At 30.7% G+C, this 23,024-nt stretch overlaps 1 protein-coding gene across 2 annotated transcripts in view; it reads left to right on the top strand.

The window, feature by feature from the left end:
• Window positions 1-11,417, top strand: part of LOC145291924 (serine incorporator 5-like) — a 317,833-nt gene extending 306,416 nt beyond the window's left edge. For both annotated transcript variants that reach the window (XM_080137782.1, XM_080137781.1), the window contains 2 exons: window positions 5,931-6,069; window positions 9,661-11,417. In XM_080137782.1, coding sequence (XP_079993908.1) covers window positions 5,931-6,069; window positions 9,661-9,871 — 350 coding nt within the window. In that variant the 3' untranslated portion in view covers window positions 9,872-11,417. The remainder of the gene's footprint in view (window positions 1-5,930; window positions 6,070-9,660) is intronic.
• Window positions 11,418-23,024: the final 11,607 nt, after the last annotated feature.

The raw sequence follows: 23,024 nt of genomic DNA, 5'->3' as shown, positions 1-23,024 counted from the left end.
TAATTTATCAAAAATTTCATCATGTGATAGACAAACAGAGAAATTCAAAAAGATTAGAGAAAAGGAAGAGAAGAAAATTCTATTTAAATCACAAAATACCGAAAAATACAACCAACCTCTTACCTTGCCTGAATTAAAAGAACTGCTAACCAAATCCCATGACACAGCTACAGGGCCCGATGAAATTCCATATGAAATCCTCAAAAAACTTCCAGAAACCTCAATGAAATACCTACTTGAAATTTTCAATATTATATGGTCCAGTGGAAACGTACCTGAGACCTGGAAAGAGGCCACAATAATACCAATCCCCAAATCTGAAAACTCAAACATCCAATCCCAATCAAGTAACATCTCAGATCCATTGAATTTCAGGCCAATAGCTCTAACAAGCTGCATTTGTAAGACCATGGAAAGGATTATAAACAAAAAACTAATCTGGTTCCTGGAAACAGAGAATCTTATTACAGAATTTCAAACAGGATTCAGGAAAATCCGAAGTTCAAAGACCACATAGTCAGACTTGAAACCTTCATCAGAGAAGCTTTTGTAAGGAAGGAACATTTAACAGCAGTGTTTTTTGACATGGAAAAAGCCTACGATACTGTGTGGAAGTACGGTGTTACAAGGGATCTGAAGGCGCTTGGACTAAAAGGCAGAATGCCAATTTTTATTGAAAAATTTTAAAAAAATAGACGGTTCAGAATAAAGGTTGGCACAGCTCTCTCGGACTTGAAAGAACAAGAGAATGGAGTACCTCAAGGGAGTATACTGTCAGTGACCCTGTTCAGTATCCGAATTAACAACATTGTAAAAAACCTTAACCCTGGGGTAGATTGCTCCCTATATGTGGATGACTTCCTAATATGCTGTAGATCTAGATATATATCTATAATAGAAAGGAAGCTTCAATTGTGCTTAAACAAAGTAATGAGATGGACGGAAGAGAATGGATTTAGATTCTCCAAAAGAAAAACGAAATGCATGCATATCTGCAAACTAAAGAACATGCATAATGATCCTGTCCTAACCATGGAAGGAACGCCCATACCCATTACTGACCAGTACAAATTCTTAGGGATTTTATTTGACAAAAAGTTAACATTCATCCCACACATAAACTATCTGGGAAAAAAATGTAACAAAGCTGTAAATCTTTTGAGAGTGGTAGCACATACTGATTGGGGTGCAGACAGGGAAACACTCCTTCAAAGCTAGACTACGGTTGTTTCATATATGGATCAACTCGAACATCATATATAAAAAGCCTAGACCCTATTCACCATACTGGCCTAAGATTGGCCCTAGGAGCATATAGAACCTCCCCCGTGAACAGTCTATACACGGAAGCACATGAACCCCCACTAGATCTAAGGCGAGAAGTTAGCCCTTCAATATTTACTCAAACTGAAGTTTTGCCCAAACAACCCTGCATACCAATGTACCTTCTATCCTAAATATGAAGAACTCTTCAACATGAGAGGAAAAACTATAAAAACTTTCGGGCTCCGAATGAAGGAAAGCATTGAAGAATCGAAAATTCCAATCTCCAGCATTCACAACTTCATACTGCCTAAAACACCCCCATGGACCATGAAACAAGTAGAAATAAAACTGAACCTAAACAAAAAGTCCAAATCTACCACAAACCCTATTGAATACCACGACGAACTTCAACATTTAAAATTACGATATTCAGACTACACCTTTATCTACACAGACGGGTCTAAAAGCAACAATCACACTGGATGTGCAGCAACATACCATAAAACCACAATGAAGAGAAATCTTCAAAATGAAGCATCTATATTCACTGCAGAGACTATAGCTATCGATCTAGCACTCAACATAATTTTAGAGGAAACCACCAAAAACTTCATCATTCTCACAGATTCTCTATCAGTCCTATTATCTATACAAAATCAAAAACAAGAAAATCCACTAACAACAAAATTAATAGAAAAAAATCAATATCCTTTCAACTACTAAAAACATTATTCTTGTCTGGATCCCCAGCCATGTTGGGATCAAAGGCAATGACAGGGCAGATACAGCTGCAAAAAGATCTTCTCACCTTCCAACTGACAATTTTAAGATTCCACATACTGATCTTAGACCTCAGATAAAAGCATACATACAGGAAAAATGGCAACTGCGGTGGAGTCAGCAAGAGGGCAGCAAATTATACTCAATCAAACCTGAACTCAAGGAACGATGTCCGGACATCAAGAGATCACGCCGAGAAGATGTGATACTGACTCGGCTGCGCATAGGACACACCAACTTTACTCATTCTTATATACTAAATGGAGAATCGGCGCCAGAGTGCATCCCATGCCAGGAGACACTCACAGTAAAACATATCCTAGTTGGGTGTGATGACCTCGCCCCAACTAGAAAATTATATTATACAGAAAGCAATATGGAGGACCTTTTTGAAAAGGTCAACTCAACAAATATTCTAGCATACCTAAGGAAAGTAAATTTATATAAGAAAATTTAAGGAAATTTAAAGTCACCCAAATATACACATCCATGTATAAATACAACATTTAATTTCTTAGTTCAATTTTATAAAAAAGGGAGGAAAGGCTGAAAAAGTCCCCCCCCCCCCATAAAAAAAGTTAAAAAAAAAAAAAAAAAAAAAAGGACTCTGGCATTAAATGACCACATAGGTTGATATGCCGTAAAACCAATCAATCAATCAATAACATAGTAAAGGAACTTACCCCAACATAAATAGAACATTGTACGTGGATGATTGCTCTATAAGCTATCGTTCCAAGCACATCCATACTATTGAAAGAAAATTGCAACACAGCATAAATAAAATGAATAAATGGGCAAAAGAAAATGGTTTTAAATTTTCCCAAAATAAAACCAAATGCATTCATTTTTGTAATCAACACAAATTACACAATGATCCCAAATTACAACTCTATGGAGAAGATATCCCCTTTGTTGATGAATACAAGTTTTTAGGAATGATTTTTGATAAAAAACTAAATTTTATTCTCCACATGTTAAAAATAAATTTAATAAAACACTGCGACTTCTGCATATTGTGGCTCATACGAATTGGGGAGCTGACAGGCAGACCTTGTTAAACCCGTACAGATGCCTAATTCGATCTAAAATTGACTATGGCAGCTACATATATCAAGCAGCAAGAAAATCTTACGTTAAAATTTTAAATCCCATTTACCACACAACACTGAGACTTGCACTGAGAGCTTTCAGAACCTCCCCAGTAGAAAGTTTGTATGCCGAAGCAAATGAGCCTCTACCTAACCTCAGATATAACAAATTAGCACTGCTATACTATATAAAATTGAAGCAGATCCTGACAATCCTGCGCATGACTGCACTTTTTACCCCAAATATAAACATTTATTTTTAAAAAAAAAAAAAAAGCCATTAAAACATTTGGTCTACAAATGGAACCTATTATTGAAGAAGCAGAGATCCCGATAACACAAATTCATAAAACATTTACTCCTAAAATACCTCCCTGGAACATTATAGTACCGATAATAGACTCAGGCCTCTGTAATTAAAAAAAAAAAACAACTCCTCCTATAAACTTCAAAGAAAAATGTAGAGAAATCACAGAAAAATACCCTGGACACCTGTATTTATACAGATGGATCAAAAGAAAGCAACACAACAACCAGTGCAGCCATAATCAACAAAAATAACAAAATGCCTCCCAAAAAGATGTTTAATTTTCACTGCAGAAATTACCACTATAAATCTAGCTCTAGACCTAATCAAAGAAAATAAAACCGCAAACTTCGTCTCCGATTCTCAATTTGTCATCACAGCAGTTAAAAATAAAGTAAATAACCCCCTAATTGAAAACCTACTCACAAATTTCCAGCAACTAAAAAACGAAATCATACACTGTTGGGTCCCCAGCCACATTGGCATACAGGGCAATGAACTAGCCGACACAGCAGCAAAGGCAGCCCATAACCAATCTATCAACCCCACTTTCAAAATCTCATATACAGACATCAAAAGAAATATCAATATATATACCCAAGATAAGTGGCAGTCCTATTGGAATAACTTCCCAAATAACAAACTTTTCCGAATTATGCCCAAATTAACAAAACATGAACATCAAAAAACAAACAAAACAAAATATCATTTTAACAAGACTTAGAATAGGTCACACACAGCTAACACATTCTTACCTCCTAAAAGGGGAAACTCAACCCCAATGTATTCCTTGTCAAGCACCACTTACTGTAAAACATCTACTAACTGAATGCATAGATCTTTCACAAATTAGAAAAAAAACACTACAAAGAAATAGATCTTCAAAAAATCTTCAAAAAGAACAACACCGGAAAAATCTTATGTTACATCAAAGAAATAGGACCCTTCCAAAAAATATAACCCCCAAAAACCTTATATTCTGCAAAAACAAAAACAATCTGCCTTTTCCCACTTTTCCATCCTCATATTTTCGCCTTCTCTTTCTATCTCCCCCCCTTACTGACTGGTTTTCAAACTTAAAATGCACCGGTCAATAATACTGTAACCCTTTTCCCCCTCCGATTGCAAAACCCAATCATTCTGCAAAGCAGAGAACAAAAATGACAAAATCCACTATAAAACAACCAAACCAAAAGCTACAAACTAACGATTGAAAATACAAGGAGCTTGAAGATTAAAAATCTCATAAAATAACTGGATACAATATTGAATACTATTCTCAAAATAACTGGATTCGGCAAAATAACCCACAAGGGGTTGATATGCCGTTAAACAAAACAAAATCTTAAATTTTATCATGTATAAATTATATATATAAATTTATTCAGCAAAGATAATGGATGTGATCCCAAATTTATACATTACCCACTCTGCACTGAATATCTACATTCCCCCCACTTTTGTGATACATAAGAACAGAATCTCTTCAAAACTTCAAATACGTTTATCCAATTTTAAAGAAATTTTAACAAGAGACACTAATTTAGGAATTTTATCAAAATTTCAACTTCTTCCGACTACCTTGCAAGAGAAATTGGAGGTTAGGGTTCATAAAAACAACCAAATATGATGTTACCTACATAGTGGTGTTGGGACAGAAAAATCCGAACTTGGGGTATCGGAATCGGAAAAATTTGGGTTGTATTTCTGATTCCAAAAACAATTCTTTAAAAAATCTTTTCTTGACACTAATAAATGCAATAAAATTTATTTTTATGGCAAGTGCTCATGAGAACTTTAATCTATGGTTTCTTTTTTTCCAAACTTTCACAAAAAAAACACTAGCTACAACCACTATCAACTATTTCCCCAATCCCTATCTGTGCCTAAATCTAAATGCAAATTCCATGAACAAAGCTTATTTTCCTAGAAATGTCTGCCTGTTCAACTCTGTTCCACTGGCCAGCTTTCCATGTGGTCACCTTCAAGTCCAATATAAATAAGTTCTTGCTGAGCTGTCCTTTTTAATTAAGTTCTCCCCTATTTCCACCACTAACGATTACTGAGCTGTTATCTCGGTGACCGCTGTACACTCATTAACCTTTATCCTCGGGCCTTCATAAGTGGTGATTCCTTTATTAAAAAAAAAAAAATTTATTTTTTTAAATATGGATTTGTTCCATCACCAGAACATAGTAGTAATTCTCATTCAATTCCAAGAAACGTCTTGACTTAATAAAATAAAAGGTTTGTTACTTCTGAATAAATATGTACATCTAATTTTAATGAGTAAATATGTACATCTATTTTTAATGAAGTCGTATTCATAGGACAGAGTTGTCCAACATTTCAAAGGCTGGTGCAGTTAAAACACAGAAGAAATAAGGGTGTTAGGAGCATAATGAAAAAATACCACTGTGATTTTCTTTAAATCCTGAACAATGTCTGGTCTTTCTGCAAATTTCTTGTTCTTGTTTGCACTTCAGGTAGTAACCCCTCGGATCATGGAGGTCAACAGGTCATCTATAACGAAGCCGATGGTGTTGTATATAGTTACTCTTTTTTCCACATCATCTTCTGCCTTGCCAGCCTCTACATCATGATGCAGCTAACAAACTGGTATAGGTAAGTAAGCTTCCTGCACTTGAACATTGCTCGATAGTTCGTAGCCTGGATCTTGGCTGTGGCAGATTGTAGACGATGGCCACGTCTTAGAAATGTTTGGTTGTGTTGTTTTATGGCATATCAACTTTTTTCAGATTATTTAATACCAAATCCACTAATTTGGGTAAATGTTTTTTCTGTTTCAAGTTCTTTATATTTTCAAATATTTATTCATGGGTGGCTTGAAGGAGGGGGGGGGGAGTAATGTGCCATAGTGTAGCACAACTAAACCAGACTCCAAACTTTATTCATAGAGTATGGTTTGGTTGTTTTGTTTTACTGCATATCAACCCTTTTCAGGTTATTTAATATCAAATGCAGTAGTCCTGGAAATGAAAAAATGTTTCTGTGGGTAGTCGATTTGTATAAGTCTTGAACTTAAAAATTTTGCAGAAAGGACAAAGACCTTTCTCGTGTGAACATAAATATGTGCAAGAATTCTAAAAGATCCAATATTTTTATGGAGCAATTCCAATTTCTGATTGGTTTCTAGCAGAACATGGCTACTCTTGATTGGTCAGTTCCTATTGCCAGTGTCTATAAGTATAACTTCAGTTTTCTTTAATCATACTCTTTATAATAAAAAAAAATTGCAGCAAAATGTCTCTTGAATGATTGTATTTAAGAAAAGGAATAAATAACTAGATTTGCATACTATTTCGATTGTTTTTTTTTTTTTTTTTATTTGCATGAGTGCCAAATTATTTAAAACAATTATAATTCACAAATAACCCTAAAATCTATAATTACTTGTGAAAAATGTTTAAAATGAAAAAAAAAAAAAAAAGAAAATGTATGCCAAACACATGGAATTACTTTTTATTGGCTCGGTTGTATATGTAACAGATTGTTTAATTGTATTATTTATTTTTAACAAACTTTGTTGCCCAGAATTTTATTTTCATTTTATTTTGTGCGTGTTTTTGTTTGTTTTTTTTTTGTTTTTTTTGTTTGTTTTTTTTTTTTTTTTTTGTTTGTTTGTTTTTTTTTGTTTTGTTTGTTTTGTTTTTTTGTTTGTTTGTTTTTTTTTTTCTTCTATTGAGAAGATCAAGAAAAGAATAAGAACTCCAATTGACTGAGTAAAACTAAAGGACAGTTTGACTTTGACTTTTAAACAAATAGAAAATGACAGACGATTTTTGCAAGAATTATTTTTTATATGGGCTCTTTTTATATATTTGCAAAACTTTTTAATAAAACTATTTAAACCAAACTTTTTATTAGCCGGCATTTTATTTTTTAAACAAGTTAAAAACTGCTGTTCCCATCCATTTTGAGAGGAAACAAGCTTTTCAAAATGAGGCACTCTGGATTGACATATCATTATTTTTTAAAATGAGGCACTCTGGATTGATATTATTATTTTTTAAAATGAGGCACTCTGGATTGATATCATTATTTTTCAAAATGAGGCACTCTGGATTGATATCATTATTTTTTAAAATGAGGCACTCTGGATTGATATCATTATTTTTCAAAATGAAGCACTCTGGATTGACATCATTATTTTTTAAAATGAGGCACTCTGGATTGACATCATTATTTTTTATCAACAAAAAAAAAAAAAACTAGTTATATTATTTACAAAACATTTTGTGGGGAACAGAATTTTCCTTTCATTAAAAACAAGTATAAACAAGCGAGATTTGAAAAATGCATAATTTTATTTACAGATTTTTTTATAACTTTTATTTTTATGAAGATGAAGTGTAGTAAGGAGAAATCGTTTTAGACTGACGCAATTTTTATGCATAATAAAATCACACAAGAATCAATAATAAAATACATAATTTAATCCTGTTCTCCACAGAATGTTTTGTAAATAATATAACTCATTTTTTTTTTCTTTTAATAAAAAATAAAAATATAAATAAATCTTAGTTACAAAAAGGCAAAGGTATTGCGAAAATCGCCTGTTATTTTATATTTACAGAAGCCATCAGACCCGTGTTGATTAAAATCTGTCCTTTTGTTTTTCCTGATCAATTAGGGTCCTTATTCTTTTCTTGATCCTATTCAGAAAACATGTCTTTCTTTCTTTTTACAGTTACAATGGCTTTTGGAATTCTGGATATTTTTAGTTATAATGGGTTTCACCTAGTTATGGGACAATTCCAGTACAATTACTTATTCTGTTATAAATTCCCGACACAATGACAGATTCAGATTTTTTTGTAATTTCTAAATATTTAACTATAGAGTTTGTTTCAATTTTCAGATTACCATAAAAACCTATATGTGCATCTATTTTTACAAAAACACACTTATGAGTGTGGGTGGTCCTGTAGATTTTAGTTTTGCTAGTAGTTTGAAATCAATGAATATTTATCATTTGATAATTAATGAGCCATGGAAAATTAAGTTTTAAACAAATAAAACAAAACATCTTTTCAAAAATGTTTCACTAAATTTATAAGCTGAATTTAAGTTTAATACACATGTGTAATCACTGATTTAGTGCCGCCTGAGAATATCCTGTATCTTTACAAACCCACAATTCTCCCATGCACCGAGTATTGTTGCTACATCTGGTACATGTACTACAAGTCCCTCCTTAGTCAGGGTCAAAAAAAAAGTCTCAAATCTAATAGATCCCGCATTATCAGCCAAGCTCCAACCTCTGTCCCATCACTGTAATGTCGCATTCCTGTGTCTGTTTTGCAAGTACTTTAATGAAATATCAGCATAATCACACTGACACACCAGTTCTTGTTAGATCATCAAAGTTAAGCGCCAAGGAAGTTCATCAGTACTAAAATGAATGACCATTTAGGAATGTCAGGGGCTGTATGTAGCTTTCTGCTTATCACGGCATTGTTTCTAGTCATTCTAGACTTCTTGCCACTGGAATCAGCAGTGTTAACTCAGGAGAGGTGAGGTTAGAAATTATGCAACCTTTACTTCACAATTACATCTGGGCTGATACATCTGCCACTAGTTTCTCGCTCTTAGACAGGATTCAAAAAGGAGTCTCAAATCTAATGGCTACCGCACTATCAATCAACCTTTAACCTCTGTCAAATCACCACAATGTTGCATCCCTGTTTGTTTTACAAATATTTTAATGGAATTTGCTCCAATGAACTTATCGCACTTGTGTCCTTTCAAAAGAAATGACTAATCTGGCAAGCAGCAAAATCCCACCCCTTCATTCATGAGGCTCCCAGATGTCAGAAAGTTTTCTATTCTAATAGTTTCTTGCCCTGGGCTGCTAGAGTTCAGAATTTCTTGTTTCTTACTTCCCTGACTGTATTGACTTGCAGAAATTCCTACATATTCCCCTGTTAGACACAATCGTAAATAGTAGCCCTTACATTCCAAATAATTAATGTCTTGATTAGAGTGAAAAAAAAGATTAGAGTAAAAAATGGTTGATAAAAATTCTTATTCAAAGGATTGCAATTAAAATTTTGATTTTCAAATAAAAATGTTTGAAAAAAAAATTGAAAAGAAACATAAACAAACAAAATGATTTTAATTCAAATTTTTCTTCAATTGAAAAATATTTTCTTAATTTCTTTTCAATTTTTTTCTTTTGTCTTTCAATTTTAGGCCAGAAGAGTCTGATTTAAACAGGTTTGGTTTAAACTGGGCAGCCGTTTGGGTCAAGATGACATCAAGTTGGACATGTGTCTTCATTTATCTGTGGACAATTTTTGTACCTAAATGCTGTCCTGGACGTGATCTAACATTTCGGAGACGTTCCCGGAAACCACGGAGCAATACTGAAACTGCCGACCAGGAGATAAACTTGCAACCTTAGCCGTTTTTTTTTTTTGTTTTGAATGCAGGTCTTTGAGGCCAACTTTATATTTGAGTGGGAATCTCAAAATGCATATCAAAAGAAAAGCTGTTTTGCATACTGCGTATGTGTGTTACACATTTATGTAAACAGACTTTATTGAAAGAAATAATTTGGCTGTTTTTTTTTGGGGGGGGGGTAATTTTTTTATCAATTTTCCAACAATCTTTCTGAATTCTTTGTCAGCCGAAAGATTATTTAATAAGAAATCAACAAATTATGAATGTTAATATTCGTTTTTCTTATTTTCTAGAATCAGAAAGTTGCTGGAAAAATGCATTATGAAAAGTGTTAGTTTTTAATATTTGTTCATATATATATATATATACACACAAGATGCCTTTAATAGGTTTCCAGACTTTTTCTTATGAGCACTTTTATTGATAGTATACACATGAAACTCTAGTCCCCTTCGAAGTAATCTCCTCTGGCTGCAATGCACTTGTATGTTCCAACAACTTATGGAAGTCCTCTTGTCCTCTGCATGTCAATGACCCTCGTCACAGCCTCTTTCATTTTCTCAATTGTCTCATAGCAATAGTCTCTAAGGGTTTCCTTAAGCTTAGGGAATAACCAAAAGTGACAGTCTGTCTGGACTATAGGGACGGTGAGGAACTGTGTTGATGCCCATCTTGGTCAAATAGTCTGTGACAAGTATGGAATTGTGGACTGGTGCATTGTCCTGGTGGAAATGCCATCTTTAGTTCTTTGCGAATAATTTTGTGTACAGTTCCCACATTAACATCAAACTGTGCACTTACTGTCTCTATAGGCACATCATGGTGTTTATCCATTAAATTCTTTATTTGATCAATCAACTCTGATGTTCTGACTTCCTTACTCCTCTCACACCTCATCATCCCTCACAGACTCCCTGCCTTTCTTGAATCTTTTATACCACTCAAAAACTGGTGCTCGATTCATGCAAGATGGTCGAAAAGCCGTCCGAAGCATTCCATACATTTCTGTGGCATTTTTTTCCAAGTTTAAAACAGAATTTTATTGCATATCGTTCTTCTAAAGTGTCCTCAAATCCAGATTGCATTTCTGAAATTCACCAGCTGTGACAATCAGATTTTAGTAGGGTGTATTTCAATTTATGCTGTAGTTGTTTATTTGAACGTGGAATCATGAAAATTGGCCAGTTATCTAATAAGATGTATAGCAATAACATAGTTAATTTTCAAGAGTCTATGACCATTTTATATGCCTGTATGAAAAAAGTCTGGAAACTTATTTAAGGCACCTCGTGTGTGTATGTATGATATATATATTTTGCTTCTGTTGAAAACTATTTCAATATATATATATATATATATATATTGAAATAGTTTTCGACAGAAGCAAAATAAATATCAAACAAATTAGTTGTAATTAAAAAAATAAAAAAAATGACAGCCATTCTTTCATAGTCATACAACCAGTCTTGGTATTTACAAAGTTTGCATCTTAGATATAATGAAGATTTTCAGAAAAAAAACAAAAAGCAAGTATTATACCCCCCCCCCCCAAATATATATATAGTACTTAAAAGGACTTTTTTTAGATATGCCATAACCATGGTTTTATTTACTGGTACTTGTAGCGGCTATCATCTTGGTCGGATTGAGCCAGTTTCCTCCTAAACATGAACTACATTTTGAACCATTGAAGACCAGTTTCAACGATTCTAGGCGAGGTCATAGGAAATAATTGACTACTCTTGATTCCAATGCTAGCGACCAACTATTTATGGACGCAATGGTTTTACACACTTGTGATCATCTAATGCACAAATTTGGTGTCAAATTCACGTTTACTTTTTAAACTAAAATACTTCCAAATTCAAAGAAAAATGCACAATTATGAATTTGAAAACTGATGTGAAATTAACCTTATGTTTTGGAATTTTTTAATGCGGATTTAATAATTTCTGTTATTCGAATTACTTTTCTTTCTTTTTTTTTTGTTACATGTGCACAACATTTCGATCAATGTATTTATGGGGTCTTGAAGAATGATTAGAAAGCATCAATTTGACCCTCGTGACATACAACAACCATATGAAATCATTGTTATGGCATCTTTTTAAAAAAGCAGTAATTGTCCAGAATTCCCCTTATATTAAAAAACAAAGATACATCAAAATCTTTTTACATACCCGTAATGAAATGAAAATATATTTAAAAAAAATTTTTTTAAATTGATCAATTACTTTTTAAAGTAAATTTTTTACACTTTTAAGCAATTAAGTGTGAAATCATAGCAATTACAAAACTGAAAACAAATTTTTAAAATCTTGAAAGTTCAAATTGAGTTATCTCCCTTTGTTTATTCAAGATGATAGTGACATGTTCCATCCCTGCTTCCTTATAAAATTTGATTTTCTTATTCAAAAATGAAACTATTTGATTGGTTTACATGACTTTGGAATATATTTCCATTCTATCTTGAGTATGTACATAATACAGATTTTTCTTTAACTTGGTCTTTAATATAGGGGAATTAGGGGAAGGACCAAAAAGCATTATCCCTTTAAGTACTATAAAGCTTTATCTAACAAGGCCTCGAGCACTTTTACAAGAGCAAATCAAAAAATCTCAACACGCAAAAAAAAAAAACACTCAGAGATATATAAACATGTTTATATGTAATTTAAGTACTTGTGTTATTATTGATATATAAATAACAAAGTTCTTTTAGATAGCTCAATAGTGTGATACTAGAGCTATAAATATTTTTCTTAAAAATACCACGTTAAAGAATAGACATATTAGACACAAGTTTCAAAATATTGTTGTTTTTTTTTGTTTTGTTTTTTTTATTGGTAACACCTTGCATACAATTGTTTCAGCCCCACAATGTGGCCACCTAAGTATATAATAGTTCATTAATTGTAATTTTGCACAACTAGGCTTCATCAGCGCATAGAAAAACCAATTTGTCAAAAGTTTCACAGCCCATGAATCAAGATCTTAACATTGTGGGTATTCAGGTTTTTTTTTTTTTTTTTTTTTTTTTTTTTTTTTTTTTTTTTTTTTTTAACTATTATATACTTGTATGCCAACACTGAGGAATAAACCAATTGTATGCAAGGTGTTACTAATAAGACCAACATTTTGAAAATAAGTACATACTTGTCTCTATTCCTTTTAACATGGTATCTTTAAGAAAAAAAATATGTATGTTGACAGCAAATCATTGTATTATTTATGCAGGTTTGGTTGAATACCACAGTTTGTGTATTTAAAAAATTTTCTAAGTAATGTTTTCAATGCTACAAGCAAGCTTTCTAGTTTCCAGTAGTAATTGATATAATATGGTTCCCAGTGTTATTTCAGCAATCTCTCTAGTGCTTTCGATCTCTGTGATCCTTATTAGTACAACTTTTTTTATTTTTTTTTTTCTCAAATATTTTGTCAGAGACAATTATAAAAATCACAAGCGAAAAACAACAAAATTTTTCTTAAACTCCTGATGATTACAAAGATTGAAAGCCTAGAGAAATACTTAATTAAACACTGCCCTATTGTTAGTTTGTTGTTAGTTTTTATAGCAGGTGTTCAACTGAGCTTCAGTATACAGTCTCCTCCTGTAAAACATTCGCAACAAATACTTGTCTAACTACAACAACTTCCCTCACTCTCTAAAACTTAATTCCGTGAGCAGAGTTTCTTTCCCAGAACTGTCCATGTGTAGAACACTATACCATTGGGCTGCTTCAAATCATGGCCATTTTCAATATAAATAAGTTCTTGCTGAGCCGTACTCTTATATAATTAAACTCTACACAAGTTCCACCATTACTGATCTCACTGTTTATCTAACACTCATTAATCCTTATCCTCAAGTGGCCTCTGAGCCTTGATAAGCAGTGATCCACAAGTTAAAAAGAAAACAAAAAAACTCGGAGACACATTATACCAAATACCACTTGAAACCGGAAAGCTTGCTCATTGTTTTGCAAACATTGCTAAGAAAATTGAAAAAACACCAACTTTTGTGGTATTCGACCAAACCTGCCTAAATAAGTGAATATATTTAGCTTCATATATATATATATATATATATTTGGTGGTGGGACGATTCCAATATTTTTCCCAATTCCAATACAATTACCGATTTGGATTCTTTATAAATCACTAAATATTTAACTATATAGTTGTAATTTTTTTTTTTTTTTTTTTTTTTTTTTTGATTACCATAAAAACACTCATGTTAAATGTGCAAATGTTTTCCTAAATGTAAAAATATACTTGTGGGGACGGTCTATCGATTTTAGCTTCAATGGTGGTTTAAAATCAATAAATATTTATTTAATAATTATTACCAGTAATGGAAGATTCAGCTTTAAACAAAATCAAATAAAAAAGATAATTAAAGAATCATTTTGGCATCAGAAAATCAGTACGAATTTTTCCGATATCCTCAAATATTCCAATTTTTCCGATTAATCGTCCCAATACTAATATATATATATATATATACACACACACACACACACACACATTTACATACATACACACACATATATATGCACATTTACATACACACACACACACATATATATATATATATATATATATATATATACACACACACACATATATATATATATATACACACACACACATATATATATATATATATATATATATATATATATATATATATATATATATATATATATGCTATTTAATATATAAAAAAAAACAAATATACTTAAATGTTTCTGGCTTACATCGACAATACCTAAATATATTGATTTCCTTTAATTTGGCTCTGAGGAAACCAATAGATTGAACCCTATATAAATTCCAAATACTTATTCAGCAAGAAAATTAGTATATATCCAATCCGGTAGTGCTCTATACTAAAATTGTTAGTAGTAGAGCAAATATATTTGTAAACTTTTTGGATTATACTAGTAATGCCAAGGGTTCAATCTATTGGTTTCCTCAGAGCTAAACTTAAGGAAACGAATATATTTAGATATTGTCGATGTAAGCAAGAAACGTTTAAACATATTTTTTTTCATATATTAAATAACACTATATATATATATATATATATATATATATTTTAAACACTGAATACTTTTCAGAACAGTTTTCATAGGTGCACAGCCAAAATAAATGAGAAATTTCATCAAAAACAAAACAAAAATTACAAGAATGGATTCATTGTCAAATACCTCAGTAAAAATGATTAATTAAAATTAATTTCAAAAATTCACTATTCTTTTTTTCAAAAAAGCTTTATTATATAAAGATCATATAACTTTTTATATTACATGGAGATAAATGTTAATTTTTTTTTTTTAATGATATATACATATATAAAATGATATACATATATATATAAAATTTTATAACAAATTTTTTTTTAATTGTATTTTATTTTAATGACAGAATATCGTCAAGTTTTGTTTATTAACCTGTTTGATTCTCCTGTTGTCATGGATTTCCCCAATTCCTTTCAAGAATAAGATGCTCACAAAAGGGACCACGTAAAAGTTTACAACATCTGTAGTGAAAGTTGTGGAACCAATTCAATTTGAACTTTGCAAACTCAAATCATCAATCCGCCCGTGTCAGTATCCACCAATTCACCAATGTGATCCTCCGTAGTTAAGAATCGCAAATTTAATAGGTCCCACATTGTTGACCAAACTCCAATCTCTGTCTCATCGTAATTTTACATCCCTATGTTTGTTTTACAAATATTTTAATGGAATATGCTCTGATAAACTCAAAGCACTTGTGCCCCCTCAACTAATCTGTCAAGCAACAGAATCTCACCCCTTCACTGAAGTCATTAACTACTGGGAAGCCTTCTAGTATAATGGTTTCTTCCCACAGACTGCTAGACTTTGGAATTCTCTCCCTGTTTCTTGCTTCTCTCACTCTACTAACATGCAGAAGTTTAAGTGTAATATGAACAGACATCTCATTAATCAACTCCTCACATATGGTAGTTTCTTTCAGTCTTGACAGACTATAAGTACCCATTATAAGGGTGCCTGCACATGACATTTTTGTGGCAAGAGTTGCATAATCTCCAACCCAACTTTTGAGTTGGCGTTATTAAATACCAGTGGCAAATGGATGTTCAGGATGACTGGAAACAATGCCGAGATAAGTGGAGAGCACATACAGCACCTAGAATTCCAAAATGGTTACCCATCTGGTACTAGCCAAGCTCAATGTTGCTTAACTTTGGTAATCTGACAAGAACTAGTGTATCAATGTGATTATGCCATATAGTCCCCTGTAAATGCAACACCAACAACAATTAATGCTCTTTAAGTTTCATTTTCTTGTAGGTTTCCGACATAACAGAATTCAAAACAAAATTGTCATGAAGTACATGAATGTCTTAAGAATGAAAACATTCACAGAAGAAATCGCATAACGCTTTCTAACTTCCATAGTTATTGTGGTGCTTTGCATCATATAGAATTTAGACAGTCCCCCTTCACCAACATTGGCTCCCAGCAATATTAAAACACTTGACATAGGAAAAAAGATTATTAGCCCCCACCAATAATTATGTAACCTTTATTGTTTATTAACCATCATCGTAGTCGGCATACTGAGCACTGCAGGTTCGTTATTATCACCTTTTAATTTTAACACTTTCTCATACCTGATGCTATTCTCTATCTCTACAAATCTATAATCAGACCATGTATGGGGTATTGTTGGTAAATGGTGAATCTGTCTCATTTGAGGGTTCTTGATAAATTGCAGAAACAGATCTGTAATTTGATTGGCTCCTACCCTAACCCTTCTCTGCAATCTCACGTGATGTTGCTAGTCTCAGCCTTTTTTTAGAAATACTATTATGTCATATGTTCTTTAGAATTGTCTGTGATATTCTTTGCCTCCTTTCTTCCAGTTCGTTTGACTTCTGGGTCTAGTGGTCTTCATTAATTCTGTTTTGATGCCCCATTGTCATACAGATTCTTATTCCAAATTTCCAAGATCTGAGTTTTGTGGAACTCTCTCCCTGCTGACTGTTCAAGACTAAAGTCAATAGGCATTTCTTGTCTTTGCAATAATTATAGAATTAGGTTAATACTATTTGAATTTCAGAGTGCTTGAATTAAATATAAAAATTAGAACTTTTTTAAATACAATGCATAATTGCAATATGGCAGCATTCTCCACATGCATTTATAAATCAATATAAATCTATATTATTAATTGGTTAAAATTACTTGAAGTTCAAACGAGTGAGTTAATAATGTAATAGTGTTTGTTGCTAGTGCTCAGAATATATAACTTAATGTTTTGAATTTACATTTTAAAAACATTGTTCATACAATTGTGTCTGCCCGTTCTAAAATACGCATTTTTTCTTTCGCATTGTTTTGATAAATAATGAATTCAAGAGGCATCTTCAGTGCATTTTATTTCCAATTAAAATTTCATTTGTTCAAGACTTGTTTTAAAAAGTAAACCGGGAATATTATTTAAGTTAATCTATTATAATATAAAACTCAAGTCGTCTTGCTTGGGCGTTGAAACCGTCCATCTGGTTCTAGTTTATCATGCGCATGCATAAATAAAAAGAAAGCCATAAAAGCTTTTTAAATCAACAGTTTTTTCTTATTTTATTTATTTTAAAATAGATTTATACATTTTATTTATTCTAAAATAGATTTATACATTTTATTTATTCTAAACTCCCAATATGAAAAAACTGAATATTAAAAAAAAATAAAAAAATAGTTTGCATTACAAAAAAAATCGTTTCACTGAAGTGTTTTTTTTTTTTTTCATTTAAAATAATATAATACACAACTAACATTTTCATAATTTGCCAGTGACTGTTGAAACTAAAATACTATATAATTTTTTCATTCATGTATTAAAAAAATAGAATAGATAAAATCATTTTCTTCCATCCACATGAGAGCAAAGGTTGGATTGTGCGATTAAGTGTTTTTTAAAAAAAAATTTTCGTTTCAAATATACAAATAAACAAAATTGTAAATGCCTTTTGCTTTTTTTTATATTATTTTGTATCTTTTATTGCAAGTTGAAATCGTTTTCAAACAAAACAAATGTTTACAAAGTAAACTATTTTAAAGTCTTTTATATATTCTTTGACAGTTTAAAGACGTTAAAATTACTCAAATCAGCTTGACCAGTCGGTGAAACCATGTTATTAAAAAGAAACAACTATCAACACATAACATCTAACATTTTTTATAAATGGAAACATAACCAAAAATCGTATAATAAGTAACTGTTACCTAAGGCAATAAAATTGACATCTCATAGTTAACTGGTTGGTAAAGAAAAAAAACGAAGAAATTAAAACCATTTAATCGGTTCCTTTTATTTTTAAAAGTGAATTTCTCACTGTAACTGTAACCAAACGCAATAACAGTTTAATCTCTACATATTTGCTTTAGTTTTTTATGATTTAAAGTATTTTAAAGTTTTTGTTATTGCATTAGATTCTTTAATTGGCAGTTTAAAGACGTTACAATTACTTGCAAATGTTTATTAATACTTTGAAGATTATACACACTTTTTAGACTGTTAAAAACAGGCAAAGGTTATAGCCGTTGACTTGTGATAAGTGATTTATGCCATATTTATAGAATAATGTAGTACTATTGTGACTAATCTCTGTTAATTACTGTGCATCGAACGGATACTATAACACTTAGTTTGCAGCACATTATCAGAGCAAAAAACAAAATTAGACATTTAATAATTTTTCATTATATACATATAAAATCGAGTGAAGATAATCACACACACACACACGTACTTGGTGTATAATTAGGTTTAATGCTAAAATGACTTGGAGAAATCTCTATATCTATATTTTTTTTTTTAATATACTTTTATACGAATGTTTCTGTTATGTAACAAAAAATGTTCTTGATCTATTTACATAATTGTTAAAAAATATTTTCTTTCCGTCATGAGTATCATGTTTATACATTAATTCTGTATATTCACTATTCCATAGCTAACTATAACATGTACTGACCCAATGGGTCACGGGGTGTCTAATTCATATATATATATATATATATATATAAAATCATGAACATTGCATAATGCTTTGTTGATGTTTTTTTTTTGTTTTTGTTTTTTTATTTCCCAGACAGTGCCCAACTTTAAAAAGTGGCTAATAGTTATAATTTTTTCATACCTACAGACACTAGTGTTTCATGCTTTTGCATTCATCAGTGTAGGAAGTGACAATTCCTACTTATCGGGAGATTTGAATCAGATACAAAATCACCTTTGACTCCATTTGCTAAGATGTTGCTTCTAGGCCATTAACAATTGGTATGTTAATTATGGGAAATTTAACACCTAAGTGACCTGGTCTGTGTGTGGAATGCTCTCTATGAAACTACTCTGGCAATTTTTGGTTAGACTTGATATATAGGGGATTTAAACTTGATATATAGGGGATTTAACCTGTGAAACAAATTCGATTTGGTCTTTAGCTGATAAATATGGGATAAAATTGGAAAAGGTTGGAACTTGACTAAACTTGTTATTTTACGCTTGAACAAAATATACATTAACACCTTTTTAATTTATAAAGTTTTATGTGTATGGACGTATCTGAGATGGTAACAAATGATGTTGGAGAGCTATATATGTTTTGGCTTCGATTCCAGCCGATGGTCATAAGTTTTATTTGTTTATTTTTTAACCTTTGAAATCTCTTATATATTGGGTACAATATAATAATAAACAGAAAATTGGTTCTTTAATAATAAATACGAAATCTGCATGAATTAAAATATCATATTTAAGCATATTTTACAACTAGGCAACGTTGGGCAACCTGTTAGTGTGTGAGATATATATAATGAAGGTAACAGTAGCAATAATAGTCAAAACACGAGTTACACCCACCATATATATATTATGAGACAATTTTGTATATGCATGTCATGTCAACTTTGATAACTGCATGCTAAATTATTTTTTTATAGTTAATAATCGAATATTTATTGAAATCAAAAATGAACATTCTGAAGAAAAACATGTTTAAAATAAGTAAATATGCTAGCATAATCAAAATTTTTACATGATGGCATCATATTTGAACCGGAAGTTTCCTGTATTGCTCATTGAGCCATGATTGTTTTTTGTATAGCTGAAGATGAAAACTTGTTAAACTGTGTGTATGTATGTGTGTGTGTATATATATAATATATATATATATATATATATATATATAGATTCCAATATTTTTCTGATTCTGATGTTACATATTCTTTTCCAAATTCCTGATTCTGATAGAATTACTGATTCAGGTTCTTTTTAAATTTCTAAATATAGTTTGGGGTTGGGAGGGGAGGTCAGATTACCAAAAAAAAAAATGTAATATCTGCATATATTTTCTTGTGGGGAAGATTTATAAATTTTAGTTTTACTCATCGTTTAAAAATTAATGAATATCATTTAATCATCAATTTTTAAGTTTTGAACAAATAAAAACAGTAAAAAGAATCGTTTTTAATATTGGAAAATAGGCACTATATTTTTCAGATTTTGACACTGTTTTTTGATATCTTAATAATTCTGATTATTTATCCTGACACAAATATACAATACTGCCTATACATTATTTTTATTCATATTGTTTAGCCAATTAATTATAATAACAATGTAATTAATTAAATTAATATAATTAAAATATGGCAATGTGTATAAGTTAGTGTTGGGACGATTCCGAATTTTTATACGATTCCGATTCCAAGAAAATATTGATTAACGATTCCGATACCAAGTACGATTCCGATTCCTAGGGAATTTATTGTTTTGAAATATACCAGGTAGTTTTATACTTATGGTCGGTAGTTCCCAAATATGTTCCCTAACTTTGGAAGAGATATTTTATGTCTACACCGTCGTGTTTTGGATTAAATAAAATTATTATATAGCAAACTAAACGGAAAAATTAGCAAAATTTATTCTAGAGAAAATTTATTTTACTTAATTGGAATACAGAAAAAAAAACTCAAAGAAAATAGAATTTATCCTTCAGAGAAAAAAAAATAAAATAGAATTTATATAACAGAACAAAAACAAGAAAATTAGAGAATAAATACACACGATTCATTATTTTGGTCTTCCTTATTAACAGATTTAATGAATTAAATAAAAAAATATAGCGGAAGAGAAAGAAAATATATACTAATTAAATATAAAAAAGATAAATATTTAATTTAATAATTTATAAATGAACGTGCGTAATGAAAAAAAAACAATATACCACGTGACATGGCGCCGTAGATACAAAATAACCGGGTTTGTATTACTGTACACATAGATTCGAAAAAGTTGTCAAAAAACAAATATATAACAAACAAATATTATCAAAGGCAAGATAAATTACTTTTCTACCAAACTGGATACATTTTTTTTGTTTTTATTCAATGTAACATGTTTATTCAGCTCGAAAAACATGCAGTGTTTACCGATGTATTGGAAAATTCAAAATGGCGCCCGACACTCTCTTTAACATGGTAAGTTCGGGAAAAGGTGTTATAAATAATAAACTAGACAAAATACTATTAAAAAAAACACCGAATATATATCAAAATATGTCACGGTAACATATATTGAGCGAGTTTCTAGCAGTATTTTGTATAGTTTATTATTTATAACATCTTTTCCCAAACTTACCGTGTTAAAGAGAGTGTCGGGCGCCATTTTGAATTTTCCAATACATCGGTAAACAATGTATGCTTTTCGAGCTGAATAAACATGTTACATTGAATAAAAACCGGAAAAATATATCCAGTTAGGTAGAAAAATAACTTCTCTTGCCTTTGATAACATTTATTTGTTATATATTTGTTTTTTGACAACTTTTTCGAATCTATGTGTACAGTAATACAAACCCAACTATAAGTCCTTAGTAAAATTCTATTTATAAATACTTTTTAAAATGAAATTATTTAATTAATCGTAAATATTATTTAGACATAAAAATTAACTGATTACAAAACCTTTTAAAAATATATATATTAATTTCTTTTTCGTTCGGCAAAGAACTGCGCAAAACACTTTTAATTTTCAATTTAAAATTCTAGAAAAAAGATTATATTATTCTGCTTTTAATATAATCAAATTCAGGGTTTTATCTTTCTGGAGAAAAAAAAATAATGGATTTTATTTCAATGAAATAAAAAAAAAAAAAAAACTTGACTGAATTGAATTAATTACCCTTAAATGAACGAAGAGGTTATTTAATAACTTTAGGTTTGGAAGAGATAGGTATGGGGTCGATTTTTTTGAAACTTCAAAAGAAACCAACTACTGTCAAAACTTTGCGAAATGATACGTGATCAATTTCATTTTAGAGATATTTCTTTCAAAAGCCTTCTTTAAAAAAAAGAAGAAAAAAAAGTATATTGTTCTATCAAACCTTTTACTGTTTAAATAATTTGACTTTGCTCGTTTTATTTTAAGAAAATATAAGTTGAAAAAGCATTTTCATTCAGTATTAGAAGATTTGTCAGTAAAAAAAAACAATCGGCAAAAAGATAAGCGTTTTTTTTATTTTTACTCGCAATGTAGAGCCCTGCATACTTCTTTTCAAGTTAACTCTTTTGTAGTTTTGATTACAATAGATCTGAATGAATGAACCTTGTAAGGGAGGGGCACTAAGCATTGCCCTGTTAATAATGAATTTCTTTGGTTTCTTTTTATTTCTCTCTTGCGGTTAGAAATATCAGGAATTTTTTTTCTTTTTTTCAACATCAGACTAAAAGAATCGTAATGAAGGAATCGGAAAATTAAGGTATTTTTTAACAATGCGATTCCGATTCCGATACCTCCCAAAATACATGATTCTTACGATTTCCGATTCCGATTAATCATCCCACCACTAGTATAAATTAACAAAAAACGTATCTTAAATTATGATATGCAAATGAATTATGTAAATAAGTACATAAGCTGTTCATATATATATATATATATATATATATGTGTGTGTGTATGTATGTGTGTGTGTATATATATATATATATATATATATATATATATATATTTGTGTGTGTTTAGGCTATATATATTTGTTTATTTTTTTTTTATTTTTTTTTTTTTTATTACATTTTCACCACAAACAAGGC

Source organism: Euprymna scolopes, chromosome 13 (assembly GCF_053919585.1).
Source record: "Euprymna scolopes isolate OS-2025 chromosome 13, ASM5391958v1, whole genome shotgun sequence".
Lineage (NCBI taxonomy): Eukaryota > Metazoa > Mollusca > Cephalopoda > Sepiida > Sepiolidae > Euprymna > Euprymna scolopes.
The sequence above is the reverse complement of the archived record's forward strand: the minus strand, read 5'-3'. Positions and strand labels throughout refer to the sequence as shown.